Here is a 14434-nt window from a genome sequence, read left to right as displayed (position 1 = left end):
GAAGGATTGTTGGTCAATGGTAGAGAATTTGTCAAACATGCTTGAGACTCTGCACTAGTTAAAAAACCAAACCAAACCAAAAAACAAAACAAAACAGAAGAAAACAGAAGAAAACCACCAGTCAGGGTTCATGACTTCATTGCTTCATTTAGTCAAGGACAAACTCATAGAAATCAAAGTCCTGATGACCAGATCACAGATCTGTGGTGGTTTCAAGATGAGGCCAGTAAAACCCACCTTGCCCATTCATCTGCCTTGTTCCTTGATCAGTTTACAGTAAGTGACAAACATTCATGTTACTCTGCCTGTGATGTATCGTGTACTTATACATGGAGAGCTGGAGCCAGGTCTCACGGTTCACACATAGAATCCCAGCACCTGGGAGGCTGAGGCAGGAAGATCAGGAGTTCAAAGTCCCAATTAGGCTACACGGTGAGTTCGCTGCCAGCCAGGGCTGCACGAGACCCTATCTTGAAAGGAGAGGGGTTAGGGCAGCATAGGTTGGTGATACAGTCCTTGCCTGATATGCTTGAAATCCTTGATTTGATTTCCCTATATGGCAAAACGACAAAGATATAGACAGGGCAGGGGATGGAGCCTGATGGCAGAACATTTCCCTAGCATGTGCAAGGTCTGGGTTTAATCCTTAGCACCACAAGGGGGGGGAACAAGGTAGAGGGGCTAGCCAAACAAAGAGATACAAGTCATCAAAGGTTACATTTTATTATTTAAGCACAACAAAAACAATCTAGTTAACAGAGAAATATAGTGGAAATAACTCTTCAAAGCCATTAGAGCCCTTACTCTGAACTGGTGATAGGGGTTGGGGTGCGGAAGTGGGTGGGGCCTGGTATAGGAAATAAGTAAGAAAGGCCTGGGAGCTGCATTCCTGGATAGGAGAACATGCTTAATATGTTAGGTGAGTTACATAATTCCGGTGAGACCCATTATAATGGACATGTTTACAGACTGATCTGATCAGTTCCTAAAGGGTTTGGACGGCCAAACTAGGGTGACTGGATTTTACTCGATGGCCACTGTGGGCCCTGAATGGCTTTATGGTAAGTGAATGGCAAACAGATTAACTGCAGTTCCTAAAGTCTTGTCACCATTTATCTGTTCCGAGATAGGTTTGTAAAAGATCGGCAGCTTTGTCGGCTTTCAGGAGTTGATCTTCTCTGAGGGAAGCTCACATCTTGTTTCTCTGTTAAATTTACTCATGTTTGGAAGAGAGTTAACTTTGACTGTGTCTATTGGGAAGATGTAGACACAAGTCTGATGAGTCCATTGTAGATATCTATGGACCAGAGTCAGAGCTCAGCAATGCACACATGCTCTGGTCTGAGGGGGGTTTGTGTGTGTGTGGGGGGGTCGAGGGAGACCTCCAGGAGGAAGTAGATAAGAGGAAGCTAGTTTTCTGAAAGAAGTGAGCAATCAGGCAGGAAGCTGGAACTTGGTGAAATATGAACTCTGGGGTGTAGTACAACCAATTTAAGTTTATCCCTGACCAGCTTACAAGTAAGTGAGACTCATACTATGGCTATTTTATTTGGCTTTGACAGTTTCTAGGGGTCACCCCTAATCTACTTTTCTAACTGCTGGCCTGGCTACCTCCCCAGTGGTGCACCCTGAGTACTTGGCTGCTTTTCCTGGCCATGGGCTCATGGTCCATCTCCTCTCATGGAGGCTTCCTCCCCTCCTTTCGTTCTTCCTCTTCTCCCCTGGCTTCTCCTCCTTCCTCTCTCTTCTCCACCTTCAACTAAGTAACTTAAAACCCACCTACCTCTAATCCCTCCCTCTGGTAATTGGCTGTAGTCAATTTTATTTAACCAATCATTTTAAATCAAGGAACAAGGTCTGCACAATAAAAGCATGTAACCCTGGAAATTCGTACAGAATTTAGCATACGCTTAATTTCTATAAATATCATCATGTGATCTTGGTTGATAGTGCTCGTCAACCCAGCATGTAACCCGGGTTGTCCTTTACACATCTTACAATTTGCCAGCTGTTTGTCTATTTGGTTTGGTTTGGCTATTTGTTTGAGACAAGGTTTCTCTGTGTAGCCTTGGCTATTCTGGAACTTGCTCTGTAGACCAGGCTTGCCTCGAACTCAGAGATCCAAATACCTTTGCCTCCAAGCGTTGGAATACAATCCGTGGACCACCACCACCCCGGAGCCAGCCGTTTCATTTTAATGAATTACTTAGGTCTCTCCCTAACTCACTGTGTTGACTTTGAACTCCCCGCCTTCCTGCCTCAGTCTCCAGAGTGCTGGGATGACCTAATGCTCCCCCACGTCAAGTTCTTTACCAACACAGCTAGTCATCAGTTCCTTCCACTCATTTTATTCACGGATTTGTCTGTTTTTCTTTTTACTTCTATGCCCTCTTGGCTGTTAGCTTGGCGGCCAGGTAGGTACAAATGGCAGTGACGATCGGGGAAAAAATGTTTTATCGCTTTAAATTTACTATAGAACGCAAACTAAGAATCTCTGTTACTAGCAGGCCTGGTGAAGCCTGGGACAAAAAGCAAAGAAGGGAGTCTGGACATTCGGCAACGCCCCTTGCCTGGGTTGGCAGGGCAACTGCTACTACTCGGCCAATCGGTGGGATACTCACCTGCGGGGGCGGGGACTCTCCAGGAGCCAATGGGAGATGGAGCCGATGGTTCCGCAGGCCAATGGGTTGGGCCACGGGGCGGGCTTTTTGATGAAGGGCCGGCGGTGGGAAAGATGGCGGCGGCTTCGAGACCCTCCTGGTGGCAGCGGTGGCGGCGGCGCGCGTGGGCTCGGGACGGGGCCAAGCTTTTGCTCTTTCTCCTTCTGCTGGGGTCTGGGCCGGGGCCGCGGCATGTCAGGGCGGGTCAAGCGGTGGAGTACTTGAAACGGGAGCACTCGCTGTCGAAGCCCTACCAGGGTGAGGCGCCCGGGGCGAGGTGGTCGTGCAGGGAGGGCTTGGGGACCGAGCCGGGACTGAGCTCGAGGACGCAGCCACCGGCGGGAGGGGGCGGCCCGAGGACCCCCGCTCCTTTGAAGAGCCACAGGTCCTAAGGACAAGGGTCCGCCCCCCACCCCCGCCCCTTTCCGAGCGCTAGAAGTTTCTAGTAGGTCTAGGTAGGGCTCTCAGCTGTCACTAGGGTCAGGCTCGAAGGAAGAGGTGTTTGGAGTTGGACAGAAGTATGAGGAGAGAGACCTGAGATAAATGAAGGATGGTTGAGGACCATTAGCGAGGAGCCGGTGTCGGGATGGAGCGGTGGCGGCTCTAGATAGAAAGCATGAGAAAGAACCCGGGTAGAACGCGGTCGGACTGAGAAAGGAGACGGGGATAAAAAAGTGTGTTTGCCAGCCTGGTCTACAAAGTGAGTTCCAGGACAGCCAGGGCTACACAGAGAAACCCTGTCTCGAAAAACCCAAAAAAAAAAAAAAAAAAAAAAAAAGTGTGTTTGCTGGTTAGAACACCTGCGCCTTCCCGGGCCGCGAGCTCTGATGATGAAAGAGGCTGGTTAGCGTTGCTCTCCTCAGGGATTTCTAGGTCTCTAAGCACAGCTCAGTGTCAGAAAAATTGACACAGGTGTCTACAAAGAAGAGAAATTAATGCTGTTATAGCTTCATACAAGTTTGTTTTTCTCGCAGAGCTGTGGATAAGGGGTGCAGAAAGCTATACACTGTTACTAAGATGTCATTATTTCACTAGTTGGTTGTAGTACCTCCTTAGCCTTGGTCCCTGCTGATATTATGGGTTAGTCTGGGTTTTCACCCTAGAGATACTTAGTCTAAGGGATTTGGGGATAATCAGCTTCACACTTGAAAGATTTATTTTATTATTTTATTATTTTATTTTATTTTATTTGTTTTTTTTGAGACAGGGTTTCTCTGCATAGCCCTGGTTGTCCTGAAACTCACTCTGTAAACCAGGCTAGCCTCAAACTCAAGAAATCCACTTGCCTCTGCCTCCCAAGTGCTGGGATTAAAGGCATGCGCCACCGCTGCCCGGCCTGGAAGATTGATTTTAAAAGAATATGATTAAGCTCATAGGCTTTTGAGGATATATCTCTTCTGATATAAATGACAAAATTCTTGTCCTTTCATGGTGCTAAAGTTCACCTGCACATACAGATCTCAACTAATGTTACTGTGGCATGTGTAAATGATAGCTCTGAGGTGGGAAGGAAGTTGGAATCTTCAGCTGGAAGGATTTAGCTGAAGGGAGTTTGGTGAGAGGTCAGATACCTGTGGTCCAGGAGCCAGAGGCAGAATATTGAGTCCCATTCAAAAAGAAGAAGAAAAACATTAATTCATGTATTCATTAATAATACTAAAGGAAAAATAATGTAGGATCTGGTTTTGTGAACCAATTGATGAAGACTATGGGCTGATTCTCCCCTCCCCATAGGTGTGGGAACAAGCAGTTCTTCGCTGTGGAACCTGATGGGCAACGCCATGGTGATGACGCAGTACATCCGCCTCACTCCAGATATGCAAAGTAAACAGGGTGCCTTGTGGAACCGGGTGGTAAGAGGCTTCCTGTGTTAGGACCCTCAGTGTCCTACAAATGCTCAGAGTAACTTTGACATGACTTCGTCGTACCGTCTTTCCCCAGTGTTCATCTTCTAAAGATACTAAAAGTCTTTAGAGGGCTGGAGAGATGGTTCAGTAGTTAAGAACATTGTCTGCTCTTCAGAGGTCCTGAGTTCAAATCCCAGTACCCACACGGCAGTTCACAACTGTCTATAACTCAGGCATTCAGCTCCCTCACACAACACGTGTGCAGGCAGAGCACCAATGCTCATAAAGTTAAAAATAAATAAATCATTAAAAAGAAAATAAAAGTCTTTAGTTTACAGATAATGGTGGACTTCGTAATACAGGAGTCAGATATTTCTCTATTGCCCTATTAGAACAAATAACTCATTTTCTCACTAACTTAGACAAAATAATTCATTTTCTCCATAACCTGACATACCACACTTTAATTACTTTGTTAAACAGAAAACTTTTGGCTTTTTGCTGTTACTGTATGTTTGTTTCTTTAGCATGTAACCCAGGTTGCCCTTGAGCTTGATACTAGCCCAGGCTACCCCCAAATCTTCTGCCTTAACCTCTGTACTCTGGATATGGTACTGTGTATCTGTAGTTCAAATCATTTGGGGGGAGAGGGTAAGGTAGAGGAATCAGTTAAGCCCAGAAATTGAGTCACAGCCTGGGCAGCATGTGGGACAGTGCTGCTTGATACTTAAGGAAATGTAACAAAACATCTGGAAGTGCATTTATCCCAAATATAATCCTAGTGGCCTCTCTTGTGTCAGTCAAGAGTTTGTTTCTGCTTCTGTATGAGTTCAAGGCCATTCTGGTCTACAAAGTGAGTTCCAGGACAGCCAGGGCTATACAGAGAAACCCCTGTCTCAAAAAACCAAAAAAGAAAGAAAGAAAGAAAGTCACTTTGAGCCGTTATAGACGTTTTGCTTGTCCTCTGTCGGACCCCCTCTAGCTACCTCTTTTTCCTGGAGGTGTGGCAGGAAGGAGCACCTGGGGGTGGCTCGTGCAGGTGTCCAGCGACACTTTTCACTTCCAGGTCGATGTCAGGGATGACTTTGGCATCCTTGGTGTTTGAACTCCTGTGAATGAGGGCGTGAAAACCTTACACTTTCATGGTTTTTCTCATTAGCTGTAGATGCTTCAAGCGGATCTCATAGGAGAGAACTGTTTCTATCCAAGAGTTGTAAAGGAGCAGAGGGGCGTGAGCTATCTACACAGGCCAACCTCGAAACCTAGGCTGTAGTACTGAGCCCAGTGTGGGTCATGGTAGAATATGTAAGAATCAGTTGACCCACAGGTCTAAGTTCAGCGTGAAGAGCCCTGGGCCGATCTCCTCCTGTAATACCTGCTTGACTTACCCATCTGAGTTGTCAGAATATAGCCAGACAGTGGGCATGAAAAGACTTGGTGTAAAGTTTGCTACAGTGGATATGGAAATAGAGGCTGTTCTCAGACCTGCTCCCAGGTTCACGATGGGCTCTTGTGGGTTATTGAACTATACAAGGCTTAATACCTTAATACAAGCGTCTCTGACACCGGTATTCTCAACAGAATGAACCAAGGAACTCTTTTAAGATACATAGTTTGAGCAAGTGGCTCTCCGGTTTGACTGTCCACTAGAGCTGATTTGTGGGTTCTACCCCAGGATGCTGATTTAATTAGAGTAGGGCACAATTTGGTCATTGGGTTTCCTCTTTTCTTTTTTCTCTTCTTTTCCTTTTTTTCTCTTTCTTTCTTTCTTGGGAGCAATTTGGTAATCATATCCCCCTTTCTTTTTTTGTTCTTCGTTTTTGTTTTTGGTTCTTTTGCAACAGGCTTTCTCCGTGTAGCCATGGCTGTCCTAGAACTCACTCTGTAGAGACCAGGCTGGCCTTGAACTCAGAGATTTGCCTGCCCCTTCGTCCTTAGTGCTGATATTAAACATGTGAGCCACCACCACTGATTCGGCTATTGGGATTTCAAACATGCAGCAAAGTTTCAGAGCCACTCTTAAAAATCACCATGATCAAAACTGCATTGTGATGCCCAAGGCCAAGAATTAGCTGCAACTACCTGCTGATTCATTGTGGGCTTTTCTGGTCCTGCCCTTTTTGCAGGGCCATTGTACTACCTGCTGGCTACAGGACAGCTTTCTGCTTGTCCTGAAAGCTAAATGTCACAGCAGAGAGATAACTCAACAGGAGAAGACAGAATAGAGCAGACTGTTGGAGACACCAGGGCTCCCTGCAGAGTAGGAACGCATCCACCCCCTCACTGTGGCTCTGTACTCCTAACACCAGGTCTTTTGGATGATGGCCCAGAAATTAAAAACGAAAAACCGAACATGATGAAGCACTGTGTTGTTCAAGGCCCAGAACAATCTATTTGGAAAGCCTTTGGCAGAACCCAGCCAAACCCAGCTGAACCCTTCCCTTCTTTCTTCACAGCAGATTTTAACTAGAAGTCTCCCCAGACCAAATACTGTACTCAACCTGGTTTCTCCTGGAAACACTGCAACTGTGTCACACACTTAGCCAGCCTCTCCCCGCCTCCCTTTTTATGAGGTTTTGGCACACAATTTCAAAACTCAGAAGGAGCTAGCATCTGTCTCTGGCACATTTATGCTTCCTAGCCATGGGCACAAAGGTTTGGGGGACGGTAACTTACTCTACTGTCTGTTCTCTTGGGAACTCAGGCTTGCCCCTCAGCTTGGCTGAATTCCAGCTTTAGCTAATTAGAGTTCTTCAATAACATCTGCTAATTATCCCTGGAAACCTCTGTGTGGGACTTAGCTTTTTTTTTTTTTATTATTTTTTTTAAGTGAATGAGGTTTTGACCTTTCTTGGAAGCCCCACTTTTTAGAGTCTTTCTTTTAGAAGAATAACTTTAAAAAAAAACTTTCTTTCTTTCTTTCTTTCTTTCTTTCTTTCTTTCTTTCTTTCTTTCTTTCTTTATTTATTTATTTGTAAGTACACTGTAGCTGTCTTCAGACATACCAGAAGAGGGCATCAAATCCCATTACAGATGGTTGTGAGCCACCATGTGGTTGCTGGGAATTGAACTCAGGACCTCTGGAAGAGCAGTCAGTGCTCTTAACTGCTGAGCCATCTCTCCAGCCCATCTGTTTAGTCTTATACTTCATTTTGACTTCTAGTTACCAAAGCTGCTTTCCAAGTCTGTAGACAGCTTGTGAGGGCTTTATGGGTTTCTGGTTTCATGCTCCTGTCTTACTCCTTTGTCTTCCTCACCTTAGCCATGTTTCCTGAAAGACTGGGAACTGCAGGTGCACTTCAAGATTCACGGCCAAGGCAAGAAGAATCTGCACGGAGATGGCCTGGCAATCTGGTACACAAAGGACCGAATGCAGCCAGGTATTAGGGACCCTGGGTTGCTTCTACATGGGTGTAGCAGGCCTGTTGATCCCTGTGCCCTCTTTCTGAGACGGGCCCTTCCTTCTAGTTTTTCCTCTTCCTTGATGCTTGTGAATGAATATTAGCCTGCTGAAGAATGGGGTCTGAGTCCTAAGCAGTCTGAACTTGGCTCGTCCTCAGATGAGTCCTTGCTTGTTGGTTTCTCCTGTGTTCTCCTGTGAAGCCTGGCCACTGACTGACTGAATGCATTCTCTCCTGAATGCTGGAGGCTGGTGTGCTGGTTTCTTCTGATACACACTTAGGATCTCAGCATGCATGAGCCAAGAGAAAATTCTCTTGTTGTTCTTGCTGCTGTTGGAGCTGGTGCTCCAAATGGATGGCAGGCTGAACCTGATTTGACCTGGTCGCTTGCAACAAGGAGTAGAACTTGGGAATTCAGTTCTCTCTTGGGGGCATAATCGTCACCAAGTGTTTGTGAAGCAGAATTCTGTAGGTAGGGGAGCCTTAGCAACCAGTTTGGGATAGGGTGTTACTATAGTACAAACAAGGTTACAGTGGCCTTCCCTCTTTTCCTGCCTTTAGCAGCAAACTTCTGCAGCTGTTCATGGGCCTGGGTGTAGGTCATACACTTTGCTGGGTGCTTTTATGTGTGTGTGCTCATCTTGGGAAATACCTGGAGCCATTTGAATATCACTCTGTCCTCTGCCATGTAAGATCTCTCCCTTTGTCCACTCTTAGCTGTATGTTGTTGTTCATCATCTGTTCTCTCTCTCTAGGGCCTGTGTTTGGAAACATGGACAAATTTGTGGGGCTGGGAGTGTTTGTAGACACCTATCCCAATGAGGAGAAGCAGCACGAGGTAATGGCGAGTGTCAGAGCTTAGGGCAGCTGCACTGACCACAGCCTCCACCTCCCCCAGGAGCAGAGCAGAGCACAGAGCACAGGAGGGAGCAGGAGAGACAGGGAGGGCCCACTGTTGACTTCAAAGGATAGTGTCCTCGGCAGCGCTTTCTTCTCTCTCTCTCTCTCTCTCTCTCTCTCTCTCTCTCTCTCTCTCTGTCTCCCCCCCCCCCTCCCCAGGGAACTGCCTGTGACTCTAGCAGTTGTTAAGAAATAGTTGTTAGTCACACTGGGTGCTCTCCTATAGTGCCAGCAGGGTTCTCATTCATTTCTATAAGGCAGCTTCTGGAACTGAGGCCAAAGGAAGAGGAAAGATGGGTGCTCCAGACTTTACTCATCACTGTGTACTCTCCTGCCACTTGCCCTCCATTTCCAGCATCTTTCTCTTCTCCGGCAGCAGTTTCCATCACTAACAAGAAAGGGTTAAGTTAATAGAAGTTGATGAGACCACTGCACTTATTTATAATAATAAGGTCTCGCTATGTAACCCAAGCTGGCCTGGAGTTTCCTGAGATCTTTATCCTCAGCCTTCTGAGTCCTGGGATTGCAAATGGGGCCATCATACCTGACTCAGATCTAAGTGTCTTGGTGGAATCTAGTGTCTGGACAGTGCAGAGACATTAACTACCTCTGAGGGCTCTTCAGTACTTGCTTATGCTGGCCCAGGACTGTAGCCTCTTCTGTGGCACTGCCTGAGACGGCAGAGAACTGCTGCTGACAAGCTGTCCCTGGATACCCACTCTTCAGAAGACAGGGTTGGGAGTGGGGGGTGGAGGTCACTTACTCCCCCAAAGATGTATCAGGAACACATGTAAAATGTGACAATGACTACTGTGTGTGCCACACTCAAAGAGTAACGGTCAGAATCTCCCAAGGTCACTTTAGAGGAGCTGGAAAATGAGACCTGGGTTAGGTGACTAACCTGTTGTGGATCAGTTAGAACTGTGTTTCCATTTCCTCTGGACTCCTTGTTGTTCTAGGCCCATCAAACCCTTGTTAGATGCAAGACCAGCATTGTCTTTGTGCTCTGTAGAGTGGAGATTGCTGGAGACTCTGGGCCCTTTAGAGGACACAGTAGACCCATCTGTCCTTGAAGGGACAGCAGTAGTGCTGGCTGCAGAGCCTTCCTCCAGGACAAGGCATTTACATTGAGGTTTGCAAGATAAGGAGCCAGTGGTCCATGATGAGGGAGAGCGTGTGCTAAGGCATTCGGGGAGGGGACAGTGAGGATAAGGAAGTAGAGAGCTTCAGATAGAGGCTAGAAAGAAAGGCCAGCGCCTTGTCACATTCTGCATCGCATGAGCTGCATAGTTTCTGTTGGTTCTCTTCCCTCTTAGGCACACTAGCCACAGTGAGTCTATGTGCCCCAGTGGTTGTTAGTTGGGCTGTGAGACCATTCACAGTGTTACTCCTCTTTCCCTGCGAATGACCAGACTAGAGAAGCTGTGTTGTTGAAGGTAGCAGCTTTTGTCTGGTCTCCCCGTCCTGAAGGTCACCATTCTGGTGCTAGACCTCCAGCCAGCCACTGCTTGATTTCTTTCTTTCTTTCTTTTTTTTTTTTTTTTTGGTTTTTTGAGACAGGGTTTCTCTGTGTAGCCCTGGCTGTCCTGGAACTCATCTGGCCTCAAACTCAGAAATCCACCTGCCTCTGCCTCCCGAGTGCTGGGATTAAAGGCGTGCGCCACCACGCCCGGCTGATTTCTTTCTTGAGAGGAGAGATGTTAGTTGTTTTCATATGTGTGATTTCAGTTCTTTGAGCTTCTGTTCAGTCCAGAGAATGTAGAAAATTGTCGTCTTCTCCATATCCAACCAGCTGGGGCTGTCTCAGGATAAAATCAAATGTATGTTCTCAATGATGTGGTTTACTTTGCTTACTCATGCAAGGATGTAGGCATTGGTCCAAGTTTATTATTTACTCGTAGCAACTCTTTGTTGCAGCTGTTACCATCCCTGCCCTGTGAGCGAGCCTCTGAAGAGCAGAAGGAAGTCTGCAGCGCTTCCTTGGGCCATAGGTCCTAGGTCTGACTCCAGAATCTCTGCCTCTGGGATTTTGGCTTCTTAGATTTGGTAACAAAAGCAGAAATGACAAAAAGAAGCACAGGGAACCCGGTCTTCACCAAAAGGAAGGACCTGGCGCTGGAGAGATGGCTCAGCAGTTAAAAGCACCAGGCCTTCTTGTAGCGGTTCAGTTCCCAGTGCCCACATGGTAGCTCATAACTGTCCATACCTCTGCTTCTGCAGCCTCCATGCCCTCTCTGACATCTGTTGGGTGCATGTGGTGCACAGACATGCATGCAGGAAGAACCCACAGACACATAAAATAAATGTCTTTTTTTCCTTTTTGGTTTTTCCAGACAGGGTTTCTATGTGTAGCCCTGGCTGTCCTGGAACTTGCTTTTTAGACCATGTTGGCTTCCAACTCAGAGATTTGTCTGCCTCTGCCTCTCAAGCGCTGAGATTAAAGGTGTGCGCCACTGTGCCCAGCTCTCAAAATAGGTTTTAACAGTAATAACTTATGAGCTTCAAAGCACACTGTCGGGAGTAGGGCTGGTGGAGTAGTGCGGAAGAGTACTGCCTCATGTGCGCAAGACCCTGTCGGGCCCGGCGCTGAGAGCACACCAAGAAAGTGGAATCACCTGAGGATGGAGGAAAGTATGGGCAGATCTTACGAGAGAGCCATTGCTAGAATAGATAAAGACCTGTCATACAAAGAACTGCTACAACTTAATAAAAAGATAAGCTAATAAAATAATAGGCAAATGATCTGAGTAGATTTTATCTGAAGAAGATAAATGGATGGCCAGTAAACATGAACTGATGCCCTACGTCATTAACTTAGAGAAACACAGATGAGACCATGGTGAGCTTCTCACAGCCACCAGATCGAGTGCAGAGATGTGGGTGTCATTTGGAACCTACAGATACTTGTGGGGATGTAAAATGATAGAGTTGGAAAGCGGGCTAAAGATAGAGCTTCTCTAATCCAGTGAATCCCCTGTGTGTATATAGCCAAGAGAAGTTAGAGGATCTACGAAAAGGCACAGATGGTTATAGCAGTCAAAACGTTGATAACACCTGTCCATCAGCTGGAATATTCCGTGATAAAATAAGTATTGCTATGGGTCACAAGAGTCCTGCTTATCTTATGAGCTCTTTCCTATGAAATCTGGTCAGATCTACAGAGACAAGGTAGAGAGGGCTTGTCCAGAGCTGGGCTCTCAAGTAGGGCGGGTGAGAGTGACTGCCAGCAGTGGGCATGGCGTTATGGAGTGGTTAAAAATGTTCTCACATTATGATAATCATCACCTTAATTAGCACATACCTGAACCCACTATGGGTGGGTCAAGTGTTCCATGGATGATGTCTCTGTTGATTTAGATGTGGTTGAAAGATGAGTCCATAGCCCTTTGACCCTAGGAACCCATCCACTGAAGATCATATTTCTTTCTCCTGTGAACCCAGATGTCGGTGAACACTTCGGGGAACTTGGTAGCACCCTTGGAGCACAGATGTCTTTGTTCAGTTGAAACCGGAGTCTAGTGGCAAGAGACTTCCTGGAATGACAACCCAGAAGAGCAAAGCTGGTGGCAGGCTGGGCTGTCATTTTGTCTATGACATGTTTGAGCCTCTCCCATGGGAGGAAGCAGCAGCCAAGAGTGAGAGGAGCAGCTCCCCAGTCTGCCTTGATGAGGCTAGCCTGGACGTTGTAGTCTAGGTAGTCCCCATATTTTATATATATATATATATATATATATATATATATGTGTGTGTGTGTGTGTGTGTGTGTGTGTGTGTATATATATGTGTATATATATATACACACATACACATATATATACATACACATACATATATATACATATACACATACATACACACATATATACATACATACATATATACATACACATACACACACACACACACACATAGATAGATAGATAGATAGATAGATTCTCCTTTTAACTGGAAGAAAATGAACACTAATGTCTTCAAAACATGTTTCAAGCTGAGGAAATAGTAATAGAACTCATGCCCAGAAAGTGGAGAGCTCAAACCCCCTGCATCCCCACCACCCCCCCACACACCACAGACCTGCATCCCTAACAACCACCCCCCCACACACCACAGACCTGCATCCCTGACACCCCCCCTACACACCACAGACCAGCATCCCTAACACCCCCCGCCACACACACACACACACACACACACACACACACACACTAACAACACAGACCTGCAAGCACACATGTATGCACACCTTGGGTTCCCTTAGTCCTTCGCTTGATAAACTAATCTTAACTTGGTCTTTTATTTTTTGGCCCATGGAATCTCCCCTGCCCCTTTCTTTTTGAGACAGGGTTTCTCTGTGCAGCCCTGGCTGTTCTGGAATTTGCTCTGTAGACCAGGATGGACTCTAACTTAGAGATCTGTCTGCTTCTGCCTTCTGAGGCTTTTGCTACCACCATCTAGGGAAATATTTTTCAAAGGAACTCTGATTTCTTAAATTTTCGTGTTTTAACGCTTAGATGTGACACCTTTTTTTTTTTTCTTTCTTTTTTTTTTTTTAAGTTTCTTAGCTGATGATGCTCAAGTATATAAGCATTATCTAGGGACCTGGAAGTACTCCTTTTTCCACAGCCTTTGAGGAGCTGAGAGCAGAGGTCAGTCACCTAGTAGGAGGCCAATGGGATTTGGTGCTGATGAAGTCGTGTGTCTCAGCTTTGATTATTGCCTGCTCCGAGGAGCATAGATTCTGCTTAGATACTCAGGTGTCCTTTCTGTTCCCGTACGAAGGGCTAGCGTTGTAGGGCCAATAGCGCTGAGGGCTTATATGCATGGCTCAAGAGGAGGCTGCCTCCTAGCAGCACCTAGCAGAGGAGTCATTTGTTCTGTTGCTACAGAAAATCCAGAGCAGGGAAGAAGGCAAATCTGTATAGGCATTTTTTTTTTTTTTACAAATGAAAAGGTCACATCATATAGCAGCTGTCTAAAGACATAGTTACGAAGCTGGGAGATTAAGATCTGATGGATGTCAGGTCCAGATAAATCATTATTTTATTTTGATAAAAGTTTCAAATGTATAGATTGGTAATCTGTTAGAGAATTCTAGAATATACCCTACTGATCCTACCCAGGCTGGTATCAAAATTCTGGTCCTAGGCACTCTTCCTGCCTCAGCCTCTTGAATAGCTGGGGTACACATGTACCACTGTGCCCCCAGCCTGTGTTCTTTATATGCCCTGGGCATGCACATACTTGCTCACACGTGAGCATTTTCTTCTCAACTAGCTAAGAGTAATTGTCGATCTTTGCCTTCTTAACTCCAAATACGCATGTGTTTTTCCTAAAACAGCAAGAACTATTCCCAGCATAGTGGTAAAAAAACAGAGGAGTTAAAAATGGTGAGCTTGCTGCTACTAGTCTTCAGGCTCCACGCCGGTGTCCTTAATGCTCCTTGATGTGCTTTTAGCAGAAGACACACTCTGTCTCTCTGTCTCTCTGTCTCTGTCTCTCTGTCTCTGTCTCTCTGTCTCTGTCTCTCTGTCTCTGTCTCTCTGTCTCTGTCTCCGTCTCTCTATCTCCGTCTCTCTGTCTCTGTCTCTCTGTCTCCGTCTCTCCGTCTCTCTGTCTCCGTCTCTGT

The 14434-nt window shown here is 46.2% G+C and overlaps 1 protein-coding gene across 3 annotated transcripts in view; it reads left to right on the top strand.

Moving 5' to 3' along the window:
• Window positions 1–2687: 2687 nt before the first annotated feature.
• Lman2l (lectin, mannose binding 2 like) overlaps window positions 2688–14434 on the top strand; it is a 21948-nt gene continuing 10201 nt past the window's right edge. Inside the window, exons 1-4 of one of the 3 annotated variants that reach the window (XM_021197554.1) lie at window positions 2688–2918; window positions 4395–4513; window positions 7770–7887; window positions 8664–8746. In XM_021197554.1, coding sequence (XP_021053213.1) covers window positions 2735–2918; window positions 4395–4513; window positions 7770–7887; window positions 8664–8746 — 504 coding nt within the window. In that variant the 5' untranslated portion in view covers window positions 2688–2734. Of the gene's footprint in view, window positions 2919–4394; window positions 4514–7769; window positions 7888–8663; window positions 8747–14434 lie in introns of those variants that run through there. The other 2 variants (XM_021197553.1, XM_029538755.1) reach the window with 2 other exon arrangements.

This window comes from Mus pahari, chromosome 5, assembly GCF_900095145.1.
Source record: "Mus pahari chromosome 5, PAHARI_EIJ_v1.1, whole genome shotgun sequence".
Classification (NCBI taxonomy): domain Eukaryota; kingdom Metazoa; phylum Chordata; class Mammalia; order Rodentia; family Muridae; genus Mus; species Mus pahari.
Note: the sequence above shows the minus strand (reverse complement) of the source record. Positions and strands in the feature narration are given on the sequence as shown.